This window comes from Natator depressus, chromosome 7, assembly GCF_965152275.1.
Source record: "Natator depressus isolate rNatDep1 chromosome 7, rNatDep2.hap1, whole genome shotgun sequence".
NCBI lineage: Eukaryota > Metazoa > Chordata > Testudines > Cheloniidae > Natator > Natator depressus.
In genome coordinates, this window is record NC_134240.1 from 9,324,583 (window position 1) to 9,337,551 (window position 12,969).

Below are 12,969 nucleotides of genomic sequence, written 5' to 3' on the forward strand. Positions count from 1 at the left end.
GAATGTCTGAGCTAGCTAAGATAAGAGGGGAAACACCCAGAAAACCATTTACTAAGAACAAAATAACAGTGGACAAGAGAAGTCGGGAATGTAAATGTGAGGTAAAGTGTAAAGTCAGACACGGAGAGTGCATGGACTGAGTGTGCTGTAGAGGGACTGGTTTCTGCAAAATAACCAAGCCAATCCCAAAACATGTAATCCAATATATAGTGAACGTAACATGATGTGTAGGCTTATATAAAGGAAGTCCATCCCATACGTTTGAGTGTTATCAACTCAGCATAGCATTGCTGTATGCCAAATAAAGATCACGGAGCGACAGTCTGGAGTTGAACTGAGTTCTTGGGAAGCTGAGTGGAAAGAGGTCTTGAAGGAAATCCTGACATACCTGACATAAGGTGTAGAGAATTCTGGATGTGCTGTGCATTTAGTTTCTGTGAGGCAGGTCTTTAATTACCTGTGGTTGTGGACTGCGGGGTGTGGTTGTTTTTTTGTTTTTGGTGGGTTTTTTTTGTATGAAAGAGAAATTACCTCCTATTTGTTAGTGATGCAGACTGGGAAAAAAGTTCGGAACCAATATATTTCAGTGGTTTTGTTTAATGATAAATAACCACAAATATGCTGTGCCATGCAGGGTGTTCTTAAATCGGAATTACTTGTCACCAGCAGAGTCTTCTTGCAAAAGAGGTGTCCCATTCTGCTTTTTCCAACTACTTCATTTCCTTGAAACTGGTAAACAATTTTGTGGTTGAGCACTGTTCCAACATAACAGGTAGGCACAATTCCCTCTTTTAACTAGTATGCTACAGAACTAGTGTATTTGAGAAGGAAGGGCTGGATTCCTGTCCAAGTACTTTGGAAACTCACTTTCGCTTAAAAGAACTTTTCAGTTACTTACCAGACCTCTAGAGCTAGGTTGGGTTTGATAATTTGTAAATAAAATGTTTATAATGAAGGTTTCTTCCTTGAGCAGCGTTCTGCACTAGGTATGCTTGTGACTTGGACAAAATGTGCCTATAGGCCAACCGCTTTATTCTGGCTACCTTGACAAAATATGGGTTTTGATGGTTTTTAGCTACGTAAAGATTTGATACAAGGCTTTAACATAGTTGACCGAGTTCCGCCAATAGGTTTTGAGTAGTGGTAAAGGAGGCCAGACCCGTGAGTCTCTAAAAATGATTAATACTTCTAGAGACAAGCTTAATTACAGGGAGTAAATAAGAATATTTAGCATGATGCCTGAAGGTTGGGCCATGTGAGTGACTGTCTGTCATGTGCGTATAATATTTGGTATCTATGTGGCTCTAAGTGTACATACATTGTTGACTTGCTGCTAGTCAACATTATCTCTTTACAGCTAAAGGCTCTCATTGCTCATCTCATTTATGAGTAGCTGAAGCCTTTTACATTTGGATTTATGAAATGTTCCTCTCCTGTGCTTTGGGTGAATGTACAAATACCTCAATACAGAATCACATAAATCTAGACTGAACAGACATCCAAAACCAAACTTTCTCCAGTAGCATGACCCATTGTACCCAATCACTTCCCCTCTTGCCCAATTCTCATCTCCTTTGCAAAAATATAAGGGGACTGTGTAGTCCTTGCGCTATGGCCTGAAGGTCAACAATACTTTAAGATCTGACAGGCCAAGTGGAGAATCACGATCCAGAGCGGAGGATCATTAGGTTCTGATTTTATCAGAGCACTTTTTTCTGGTTCCCCAGGTGGTGGTGTTATAACTAGGGAAAACTTGCTTGCAATCTCAGCAAATCTGATAAATCTTGACACAGAAGAAAAATTAATTTGGCCTGTTCCCAGGAGCTGAGTTTAGGTAATATGGTTATGCTTGAGAGTCGTTAGTGATCAATCACTGCAGAGTGTTTGCTTCACTTCCAAGCTCTAGTATATAGTCTGGTAACTCTGGATGCCACGAAAAATGGAGCCGCTGCTGTATAGCCTGGAAAATACAGGGCATGTGCAACTGAGACCATACTTGGATATGTACATGTACAGTAAGGTTGTGTAGATTGTGTCCTTTTTAACTATTTATATGCTATGCAGTTTTCCACATTCTTGCTGTTGGAGTTTTGTCACTGAATATTTTCCAGGACTAATTTTTTCTAGTAACGCTTTTTTTTTATTTCATTTTTTTTTTTAAATTGAAGCGGAGTCAAAAATAGGAGCAGTTTATTCTCCAAAGAGGAAACAGATTTCCACGAGCTATGAAAATTGAAGATTGGTTTTTCAACCCAAAGATAGCACTTAAAGGCCTAATAAACCCACTATAGTAAACAAACACACACACACAAGTGTGATGTCCTGGCTATATGCTGCATTTGGATTTGGATACATCAGAATAAACTAGCTAAAAATAATGGTGACAGTGTTGGAATTTTCACTGTGTTTTTTGTCAGGCTTGAATCATAAGTTCTGAAGAAGAGCTAATGAGATTTTTTTTCTCAACCTTAAAATCAAATTGGTGGAATTGGTGTACTAACAGATTGCAGATCACAGTCTGAGACTTTGCAAAGCAGGCTACAAGCTCTACACCTAACTCATTTTGTAATATCTCTTTGTTGGACGATTTCCTGTGACATTTTCTGCATTGGTTGAAGTTAATTACTTTCAAAATTAAATACTCCAAACTGTGTAGCCGTAACAGTTGTTACAACAACAGTTGACAAAATCTTTACTGTTTTTCAAACTGCAAAAGTTTTTTTCCAGTGTGTAAATATTATCCATTAATGCATGGTTCTCAGTTACTTCATCTACATATCCGTTTGTGGCTGACTGTTTAATGGAGGAGTGTGATTGTGGCTAAGCAGATAGCTATTGCAATAAAACCTGCGTGTTCAGTGTTGCCCTCCATTGGATGAAATTTTGGTTCCAATGGGGTCAGTGGTAAAACTCCCATTGATTTCATTGCGGCTAAGATTTCACACTGGTTTTGAAAAAGCTCCATGGAGTTGCTGCTCCTAAACTCCTCTCTGACCTTCTACCACCTACTCACCCTTATACACACTTCCTCCCAGTTTGTCTTCTGTCCATTTACTCTCTATGGGCTGCTCTTGTACTTATGCTGCCCCATATATGAAATTACCTATGAGTCACTAGATTTCTTTAAAAATCTTGCACTGTCACCCGCCTACATCTGAATCTGATGCCCCAGTCCCTTGATTGTAACTAGTCTCTGAGCATATTTACCAGCCTTTTAACTCTTGAATATGTTTCAGGTTTCTCTTTTTAATTCACTTGATCTTCATCTATTGTCTTTTATTTTTTTCCTTTCTGCCTCCGACTGTCTCCATAGTCAGCTCTGTAAAGATCCCCTCTCTGCTTTACGCTGCCACTTTGTAAAATGTTTTCAATAGAGCTGGTCAAAAAAATGTTCAACAGAACGACCTTCAGTGCAGGTTAGTAAATATCCACAATGTTTCATGGGAACATGTTGATTTTTGGCTGCTTTTGATTGAAAAGACAAAATATTTTGGTTAGATTTTTATATAAAAATGTTTATAATCAATACAAAAGTCCATTTCAAATGAATTGAAACAAACCGCTGTTAGTCCTGAACGAAAACTTTTTGGAATTTTCACTTGCAGGAAATTTCTACATTTCAGCTTTTTGTTCTGATTGGCAACAAACAAAAACAGGAAATGTTGGAATTTCCTTCCAGTTCCTGACCAGCTCTGACTTTCACATACTTTGTATGGAAGGCTGGAGCTTTTTTTCCCCTTTTTCTTTTTCTTTTTCTTTTTTTTAAGGTGTTTTTTCAGAAACTCTCTTCAGTTGTTTCCTAATTTTAAATTAGGAAGCATATAAACAAAAGAAGGCTCTGAATGTCAATTCAGATCTCCTGATGTCTTGTTTTCTAAAACACTGAGGAAATATATGGAAAGGCACTAGATACGTTAGGAGAGTGATGATGGAATGTGGAAACCATCACCTACGGATCAAGATGTTCACATTTAGCCAAGTGACATTTAGCTGTTCAAATCAGACAGGTGTCTAGCCTTTGTGGAATGAGTTCAGTATGTAGTGAGCAAACAGACTGGTTGAATCTCTGAGAACAACATCCTTAGGAAGAGGAATGTGTATAATTTTATTTGGAATATTGTCATTATTCTCTGTGGTGATTTCTGTCCATTATTCTGTTCATTTAACAGGTTTTTAGATTAAATCTGACTGGTCAATGGTAGTATGTTCCTCTTTCCTTTTTTACATTTTATGTTGAGTTGTGATGATTCTGTTGTTATTCATATTGTTGGCTGTTCCCTTTTTTTAAGATGTAAATCTTTCCCAGACTAGTTCTGTTTCCAGAGTGAATAATGTAAGCGTCTCTCTTGTTAATGCAAGAATCTAAAAGTGAATCACTATCATAGCTCTGTTTTTGTTCTCATTTTGATCAGTATTATTAAACATAACACCTACATCAGATTTTTCACAGCAGAGAGAGTTATGTCCTAGTAGATTTTTAAAATAACATTATTGTAATTACTACACTGCTGGTGTCCCTGCATTTTCCATCTATTGTCAGCAGTCCATTCACAACTACAGTACTGCTTGTTTGGTTTTCTATAATTGCTCCCATTCTGTGCTTCTCTTTACACTTGCACAGATTCCTTCTGAGGCTGGAATCAAGATCAAAATGTTGGTATTCTAAGTTCTGAAACCAAAAAAAAATTAGTTTTTACAGTAACTATCCTTTGATTGTATCTCCAATATGTGATTTAAGAATCTCATCTCAGGATCTAGGTATGATATTTTGCCACTTCTGCACTTCAGTTTCAAGTATCAGATAATTTGGTTCCATTTTGGAACAGATTTCATTTTTAATAGTCTCATCTAGTTTTAAAAATCAGTCCAAAGCTTTCTTACTGTTTTTAAGCTCTTTGTGCAGTAATTTTTTGGCCTGCATGTTTTGTTTTTTGTACATTGCAAAGCATAATGGGGCTCATGTTTGGTGCTGTATGTGCTAATAAACAGTGAGCTAAATCATCTCTTTTGAAACTCATTCAGTTCCAGTGGAGTTACATGGGAATGAATTTGGCCCAATAATTCAGCTTCCTGTTGTGCAACAGTGGTTTATTATTATTTATCTATTATCGCATCGTACTGTGAAACAGTAAAAAGTACATTTACAAATGAATAAAGAACCTTTTTATGCCTCAGCAGAAGTCTTTATAGAAGGTAACGTGTATTTGAGCCAAATGTCATGGAGTAGAAATTGGAAATATCAGTACACTAGTGTGATGAACTGGAGCTATATCTGCACAGCTTATGCATTCTGATTGATATTGTGATGTATTATGGGGAAAAAAAAATCTGTATCATCTGTGCCTACAGGTATGTGGATATACCATTGCTGACAGGCCCTGTAGGAGATACGTACCAGGACAGGGACAATGGGAAACGCTTTATATTAATAATGGTACTTAAACCTTGTGGAATGTTATGTTAAAAAAGCAGCTGCATCCTTAGATATTTTTTTAAGCTGTTTCCTCTGAAGGGAGGGTGTATGTAAGTGCAGTGGAAAGTTACCAGGAGGAAAACAAAAGAGGCCAGGTGACCAGAAGAGATTTAAATGAAAAGCCACACAGGAACAGAGGGGGCCAGATGTGAAGAGGAAGCATGGGGCAAGGGAGAGCAAAGTCACAGAAGCTGAGGAAGGTGACTCCAGGAGGGAGAGGGCAGGTAGCAGCCCGCATGAGAAAGGGAGACCTGCCCACTTTCCTGAGCCCAAAGGACTTGGACCTCAGCCCCGAGACTGCCCTGGAGTGGTAAGATTGAGGCAGGGACATGCGTTTTAGTGTTCTGTATGATTTGTACTCTCCTGTGCTTGCTTTACATGATTAAGTGTAAAAGAGAATACAAGTGTTAGTGCAAATTGTCGCTCTGTATTTAACTGCTTCACAACTACTGCTTTCCCTTGTGGCAGTCTAGTTAAACTAGAAGCTTCACACCTTTCAGGTGAAGTTCTGGGAGAGCCGTATGTTTAAGTAAGTTGGGGTATCTTGGGAGTTAGCGTTGAGGAGCCCCATTTCTGAGAAGGGGTAACAGACTGCGAGTCGGTGCCCAAGGAAAGTGCTAAGGGAGGAACCCAAAGGATCCAGAGAACAGAGGCTTGGATTCTTCTCACAGCAGTCTTAGAGGAAGGCCAGGAGAGGGTGCTTGCTAGCATCTGTGACAACTAGTGAAAACTTAATTAACCTTTTAAGAAGGATAAAGGCCAAGATGATCAATAATGACACATGATTTTGGGCGCTTCCTTTTTCAGGTGCCCAGTTTGACACACTTTAAAGTGGCGGGCCTGTGTGCTCTCAAAATCAGCCCCTTTATAAAAGTGTCAATTTGTGTACCCAAAATGAGTAGTTGCTCTTAATTCATCTTGCCAAGGGGCCTGAGGCAAAGCCCGTTGGTGTCAGTGGGAGTCTTTCTGCTGACTTCAGGCAGCTTAGGACTAGGCCCTAAAACCTTATTGCAGTTTATTTAAATACAGGGCTATGCTAAAAGTAGGAGCTTTATGAATAAAGTTTGATGACTGATTAGTGTGACTTGGCTGCTCAGGGAATAGCTATGCTTCCATTCCAATTCAAGAGAAATCAGCTTTGTACAGACCTGAAGGCATCTAAGTATACCCAAAGTTTTATCTGAGTAGATAGCCATGCACCATGTTCTGTCTTTGTTCAAAAATATAGTGCAATATGTATGAAATATCTTTAATATGTACTTTCATATCATTAATTGTGTCCGAGTAAGAAAGAATTGTCCATCTTTAACTCCACTGTTAAAGAACTGAATAGCAGAATGCAACAGTTCCAAGTGTGCCGTGTGAGGTGCTCCCAATTCTATAAAGGGTTTACAGTAACACCCTAGAAAGACCACTTAAACAGGTCCTTCCTAAACTGGGAAGATGTCAGAAACCTTCTGGATGAATCAGCTAGGTCAGTCAGGATGCAGACCTGTCAGGAAAAAGGATCACTTGAAAGGCACATCTCTCTATTGTGCCCAGGCTTTCCTGTAATTGACTTGGGGATAATCCGTATGGGTTTAATGAAAGGTTTGTTATAATTGATGAATCGTACCCATGTTTGTGCAAGAAAGGCTTTTGCCATGGTTTTCCCACTATCATTTCACAGCTTCTCTTCTCCCTCTCCACCCCCGTCCCACTCCCCCACTTGACGGCTTGCTTGCTCACACAGCATGATAATAGTTGGAGGACGGGTTTAGTCACTTCAGTCTCTGTTATTGTTTAATTGGACAAGGTGGATGAGTTAATATCTTTCATTGGGCCAACTGATATGTTCTGGGATTCAATCCAGACTGGTGAAAAGTTGTCACCTCTTACCTTATAACCCTTAAGTGCCTTCAAGCTTTGTCACTCTAGCGCTCTTCCTGGAATGCCCACAGTAAGTAACAAGCATGCACTTTATCTCTATGTATTGGGCAGCCCTGGTCCAACTTTTTAGATCCAGGAGCCTGCCTGTAATGCCACCTACTTCCACTGGTCTTCACCAGCCTTAGTTAATGTCTGGTAAGGTGATAGTAGCTCACCCACCTCATCTGTCTGATATCTTGGGACCAACACAGTTACAAAAACACTGCATACGTTGGTTAGTTGGAGAGTTAAGCATGCCTGTGATGAGCAGACTGGCCGAGTCACTTTCAGTAATGCCTCTACTTTCCTTTTTAAAATTCATTATTACTATTTATTTGTATTATCCTAGCACCTAGGAGTCCCAGACATGGTCCAGGATCCTGTTGTGGTAGGTGCTATATAATCTTTCTGGAATTCCAAATACCAGAGGTCCCTGAGTTGGAAAGCTGAGATCTAGGTTTGGATTCAGACTTTTCCCCCACAAAGTTCAGGGATCACTAATGGATGAAACAGAGTTTAAGCACAGTCTTGTTTTTCTCTCATGTCATCCCTTTATGTGAGGAGCAACTCCTAGTCAATGATCCAATGAATATCTGTGAAGTTAAGCATACGCATAACTGTTTGATGGGTCAGGGCCTAGTATGGTACAGGAAAACATTACTGGATCTGTGCAAGAAAATGTGTTTCATGCAGCATTTCAACCTCTAAACATTCTGAGTAGCAAAAGGAACAGAGCTATTATTAGTGATGATGAGTGTGGGACTTTCATAAAGTAGCAATCATTACTCATCTGTTTTCATTTGCAGAAGTTTTCTAGCAAAAAGCAGGCACAAATGTAATAGCAGAGGCTAGGAGGTGGATAGTAGGAGGGAAAAAGTGCTATCCATTTCTGAAAGCTAGTGCTTAGTAAGACCTTTCTGTGTAGCTTTGGTTTTGTGGCCATCAGAAACGCAGTTGATTGGGAACTCTTGCCTCGCTGGGTCAAAAAGTAAAAAAAAAAAAAAAAAAAAAAATGAATTCAGAGGGTAAGTTTTTTGAGTTTGTTTTGTTTGTTAGTGTAAAATATGGTGCTTTTGTATCAAACAACTTCTGTTTTGGGGGAAGCCATTCTAGCATGGTATTGTGTTTACATGTTCCTAACTCCTTGCCGTTAGTTGGTTTGCATGAAATGCATTAAGAACTAGAGTCTGGCTTGTACTGTGTATGGAGTTCAGATAAGGAAGTTGGTATATGAACTTACTCAAAAGTAGTCTCTGAACGGAAAGATAAGGGTGATAAAACTCTTGGAGGTACTTATGAGTGAATTGCTGGCTGTATCTTAAGGAGTTTTATTAAATTGTAAATCTTTCCTCCCTAGCCCTTTTTCTAAAATGGAAAAGGCCAACAAGTTTGCGCAAGACCTTTATATGATCTTTAATGATCAGCTGTTTGACTTCCATGTTTGACTAAAATGTCCATTATCACTGCCTTTACTATTTAACTATGTATATTTGGAGTGATGCTGTCATGAGGTCATTTCAGGATAGACTCTCCATTGTATTAACTGAAAATTTGCATGCTGTGCTTTTCAACATTTTTGTGTGTGTGCTGAAGAGCACTGGTCCAAGTTAAGGAAAAGGTGAAATACTCCCATTGACTTCAGTGTAGTTGGGCTTGAATCTGGAGTTACTAGGTCATTGCTGCACAACGTACTGAAAGTTAGTCTTATACTGGAAACTCCATGGAAAGTTTAACTTGCACAAACCCAATAAAATCAAGGAACAGCATTTTCTCTTTCCCAGTAGTAAGATTAAGGTTTACCTTGCAAATCAGATTAATCCATAGGGTGGTTATGCTTCTCTTAGTGCGAAATTTACTCACTTTTCATGGGCAACATGAATTGGGTGAACTAATCCTTACATATTGCTTATTGCTAATTGCTACTATAAATATTCTTCTTGTTCAAAATGTCTGTTTTTAAATTTTTGGAATGGGGTAGGGGAACGAGCAGAGAAATGTTTAAATTAGAAAAAACAAATGGAGCATAACCCTAATAGAAGAAACTCTAAGAACAATTGTAACAGGTTGCAGTTATTAAGCTTAAAGTCTGCGTTGATGCCACACGTGCATTTTTTTTCTGATAAAGGATGAGACGCAAGAAGACAAATCAACACGTAAATCAGTGGGACCACGCATACAAATTAGGAGGGCAGGATTTGGCCCATGATTGTTGTACTAAGGCCTCTTCCTGCTCCTATTGAAATCAGTAACAAAACTCGTGACTTTTTAATGCTGCTGGTTAAAATCCTATCTAGTTACAGTTCACTTTATTGCCACTTTCTTACATTTCTAAATCTTAAATTTGCTTTATTTTAAATAAATACATATCTAAAACTTGAATAAACAGACCCTTTCTCTTTGAAATGCTAAGAACTTGCTATTAGAGTCTTGCTGTCTCCCTTCTTGCTCAGCTGCAGGGAGGAGAATGATTGAGTGGTACAAATGTAACACTTCGATTTGGCTACATACTGTATTTAACAACTAAAATAACCATTTTTTTCTGGATTCACAGCATTGGCTTTATTGCATATAAAGATTTTAGTAAGTCCAGGTCAGCATAAATAGTTCAAAATGACCTGGCACCAGAATGAACAAACACATCTCCACCCTCTGGAAACAGGAGTCTACAGTAGAGAATTTTAATTTGCTTGTTTTTCTCTATGGCAAACATTTAATTTCTTTAGTGTTAACTCTGGTAGTGTGGCTTGTGCAAGCAGGATGTCAAATGGGGAGGGAGGGGGAATCCCCAAGTAATGTCAATTCAGTATTCCTTGGCATCCCTGTTAACTTTAAGTACAACAGTGTTAATCTATTTTTCTAGATGTATTCTTCTGGTTGTGGTGGTAAATAGTTAAAATTCAACTTTTCAATGGGTTGGACTGAGAAAATTTGACTAATACTGTATGTGATGGTAGGGATGGTGGCTGTTCCAGTTTGAAAAATTCAGGTGATGCTTTGAGTATATTGTTTCTTTATTACATACATACGTACAAATATTCATGTGCCTCCATGTTTGCAGGATCGAGCCCTTATTTTCTATCTTGCATTTACATTTTTGATTCATTAGTTTCAATGAAATAAATGGTATTTAGGATTTTTTCTGACTTTTCAATTTAACTCACTCTCTTTGCATTTAATCCCTTGTTCACAAACGCTTTAATGTGCAAAAGTTTACTGTCAGTACTAATTTCCGCTTTGCTGTTAGGTAGAAAAAAGCATTATTACAGAGAAGCTCTCCAAGCCACAATTCCTTCACAAGGGAATATGTTTTGACTGGTATGCTATTGATCAATGGATTCGTTATTACTGTATTAATGAAGAATCGAGAAACCAGAAAATATTTGAAAAAAGTCATGATGTTTAAATAATAAACGTAGGGATTGATTTGTTTTTAAAGTTGCCTTCTGGGCTTTTCGTCTTTAGGGGATACGCTTGGTTGTGGAGAAAAAGCTTGAAAATGTGACTCCTGATGACTAGAAACTTTTTTTTTTTTTTTTTAACGAAAACTGAGAGTTCTTGCGTATCACTTGTCTCCAGGAGCTGATGATTTAAGTAAACCCAGCTATCACAAGAGTTGGTAACATTGCTTTAAATGCAATTCCTGGAACAGCTTTTTAATTTTTTTTTCTGTGCACATTACTCATTCAGACTAAGTGTATGCTTAGCTTTAAGGAAATGGGGCCTGATTTTACTTTCATTGAACTTGCTAGAAAGACTCCCATTGACTGCAGTAGTCGTTGAATCAGGCTCAATGCATCGTATCTCTGAACTCTGAGAGTCTGCTCACCTGCATAAAGGTGTGTGCCAAAGTGCTTTCTGGCCCTAAAAGATTACATGTTCCTTATTGTAGAATGACCTTTTGTCACTTCTGTTTTACTGACGTATTCTTCTGTTTCACTTATAGATGGAGACGCGTATAAAAGTCCTAACAAATTAAGATAAGATTAATGAGATGTAATCTTATTTCTAATAGCCAACATTTTTAAAGAGCTGCCGTGCAATTAGTAGCAGCACTGCGGCTATCATAGTTTTGTATGTCTCTGTTGCTAGTACTTGCTAATGCTTCCCATGTAATTCTTTTCAAGGCCATTATCTCACCATAGACTTTGGCCCATAAAAAATGCTTTGGCATGTGAACTGTATTTTTCTGGCTGCTGCTGATGTTGCAATATCCATTTACGTAGGGTTGCTGCTGCCGCCGTTTTACCTAGAGCTTTTTGCTCTTTGTTTTGGGGAAAATTTTGCTTTCAGTATTTCAGCCTTTCCAGGCTTTGCATTCAATGCACAGGTTATATAGTTGTAGGAAATCCTTTTCAGTTTTGTGTTTTTTAACCATCACACGTGTATGGTTTTGATTAAACATTCGGTATGCAAAATAAGGAACTAGAACATAGTTCCTGTAAGCAATTGGTTTACTTTATTTTATATTTTAAAAGCTTACAATCCATACTACTTGATATCATTATTGCTCTAAGTGTAGTATTCTCTTTTAAAAACCTTTTTAAAAGGTGAATGTTATTTTTTCATGTGAAAATGATTTAATAGAATAATCAAAATGTCTTTACAAAGCTCAAACTCCAATAGGCAGGATTTTACAGTACAGTTTGAGGGGGAAAATATGCACGTTCCGGTTTTATACTCTAGATGCTTGTTCATTCAATAACTTTTAAGCCCTCACCTAAAATGCTGGAGACTAAATCTCTGTTTGCGGATTGGGTATTGCACAGGCAACGAAGGCTTCCCCTTTCCGCTCTACCAGTGTGTCAAAATGTGCTTTGGAGGAGCTTAAAGGTGAAAGGAGACAAGAGCTCAGTGTCTGTGACTGCTTGGGATAGAAGGATGCTGATCTTGTCAATTGTAGTGTGACCTGCTGGAAGGACTCTTCTGCTGACCCACCCTGTTAACAGGTGTTGGTGGCTTCACCCACTGTTCCAAAGTTCTGCTGTGTCTTTTGCATAGCTTGTTAACTCCACCTGTGATAACGAAAGAAATGTGGGTTTGCTTCATGGCTACAGAGGAAGGATGACCTTGTAGTTAAGGCCCAGGGCGGGCACTTGGGAGTTGGGTTAAATTCTTGTCTCTACCGCACATTCCATCTGACCTGAGACAAGTCACTTGGAGGACACTTTCAAAAGCACAGATAATAGGTAGGTGCCCAACTCTCCTGTGACAGTCAGTGGGAGTTGGGCATCTACTGCTCTTTGTGACTCTGCAAATGTCTCCTAAATCTGCCTTGGTTCACTATCTGTAAAGTGGAGATAATTCTCCCTTTCCCACATACCTATGTCTAGTCTATATAGACAGTCAGCTGTTATATCAAGAAAAAGTTCCTGCTCCACTGTGTGCATAGTGTCCACCACAGTGAGAACCCAGTCTTGGAGCCTCTAAGCCTATAAGATAGATACCAAATGTACATGTCTCTGGATTGCCGTGAGATCATGCAGTATGATGACCAGTAAAAATACCAGAGAAAGTCTTCCAGCGCCATAGATACAAATGGGCAAAAGGTGGTTGGTTGATTTGGTAGCCAGACTCTTTTTGGAGGTAGA

General features: G+C 38.7%; 1 protein-coding gene across 9 annotated transcripts in view; it reads left to right on the top strand.

The window, feature by feature from the left end:
- The window catches only part of MITF (melanocyte inducing transcription factor), a 242,273-nt gene that overhangs the window by 137,079 nt on the left and 92,225 nt on the right, over positions 1-12,969 (top strand). Inside the window, exon 1 of one of the 9 annotated variants that reach the window (XM_074957466.1) lies at positions 5,387-5,783. The exons of 7 other annotated variants lie outside the window; for them this stretch is intronic. In XM_074957466.1, coding sequence (XP_074813567.1) covers positions 5,635-5,783 — 149 coding nt within the window. In that variant the 5' untranslated portion in view covers positions 5,387-5,634. Of the gene's footprint in view, positions 1-5,386; positions 5,784-12,969 lie in introns of those variants that run through there. One more of the 9 variants, XM_074957465.1, reaches the window with a different exon arrangement.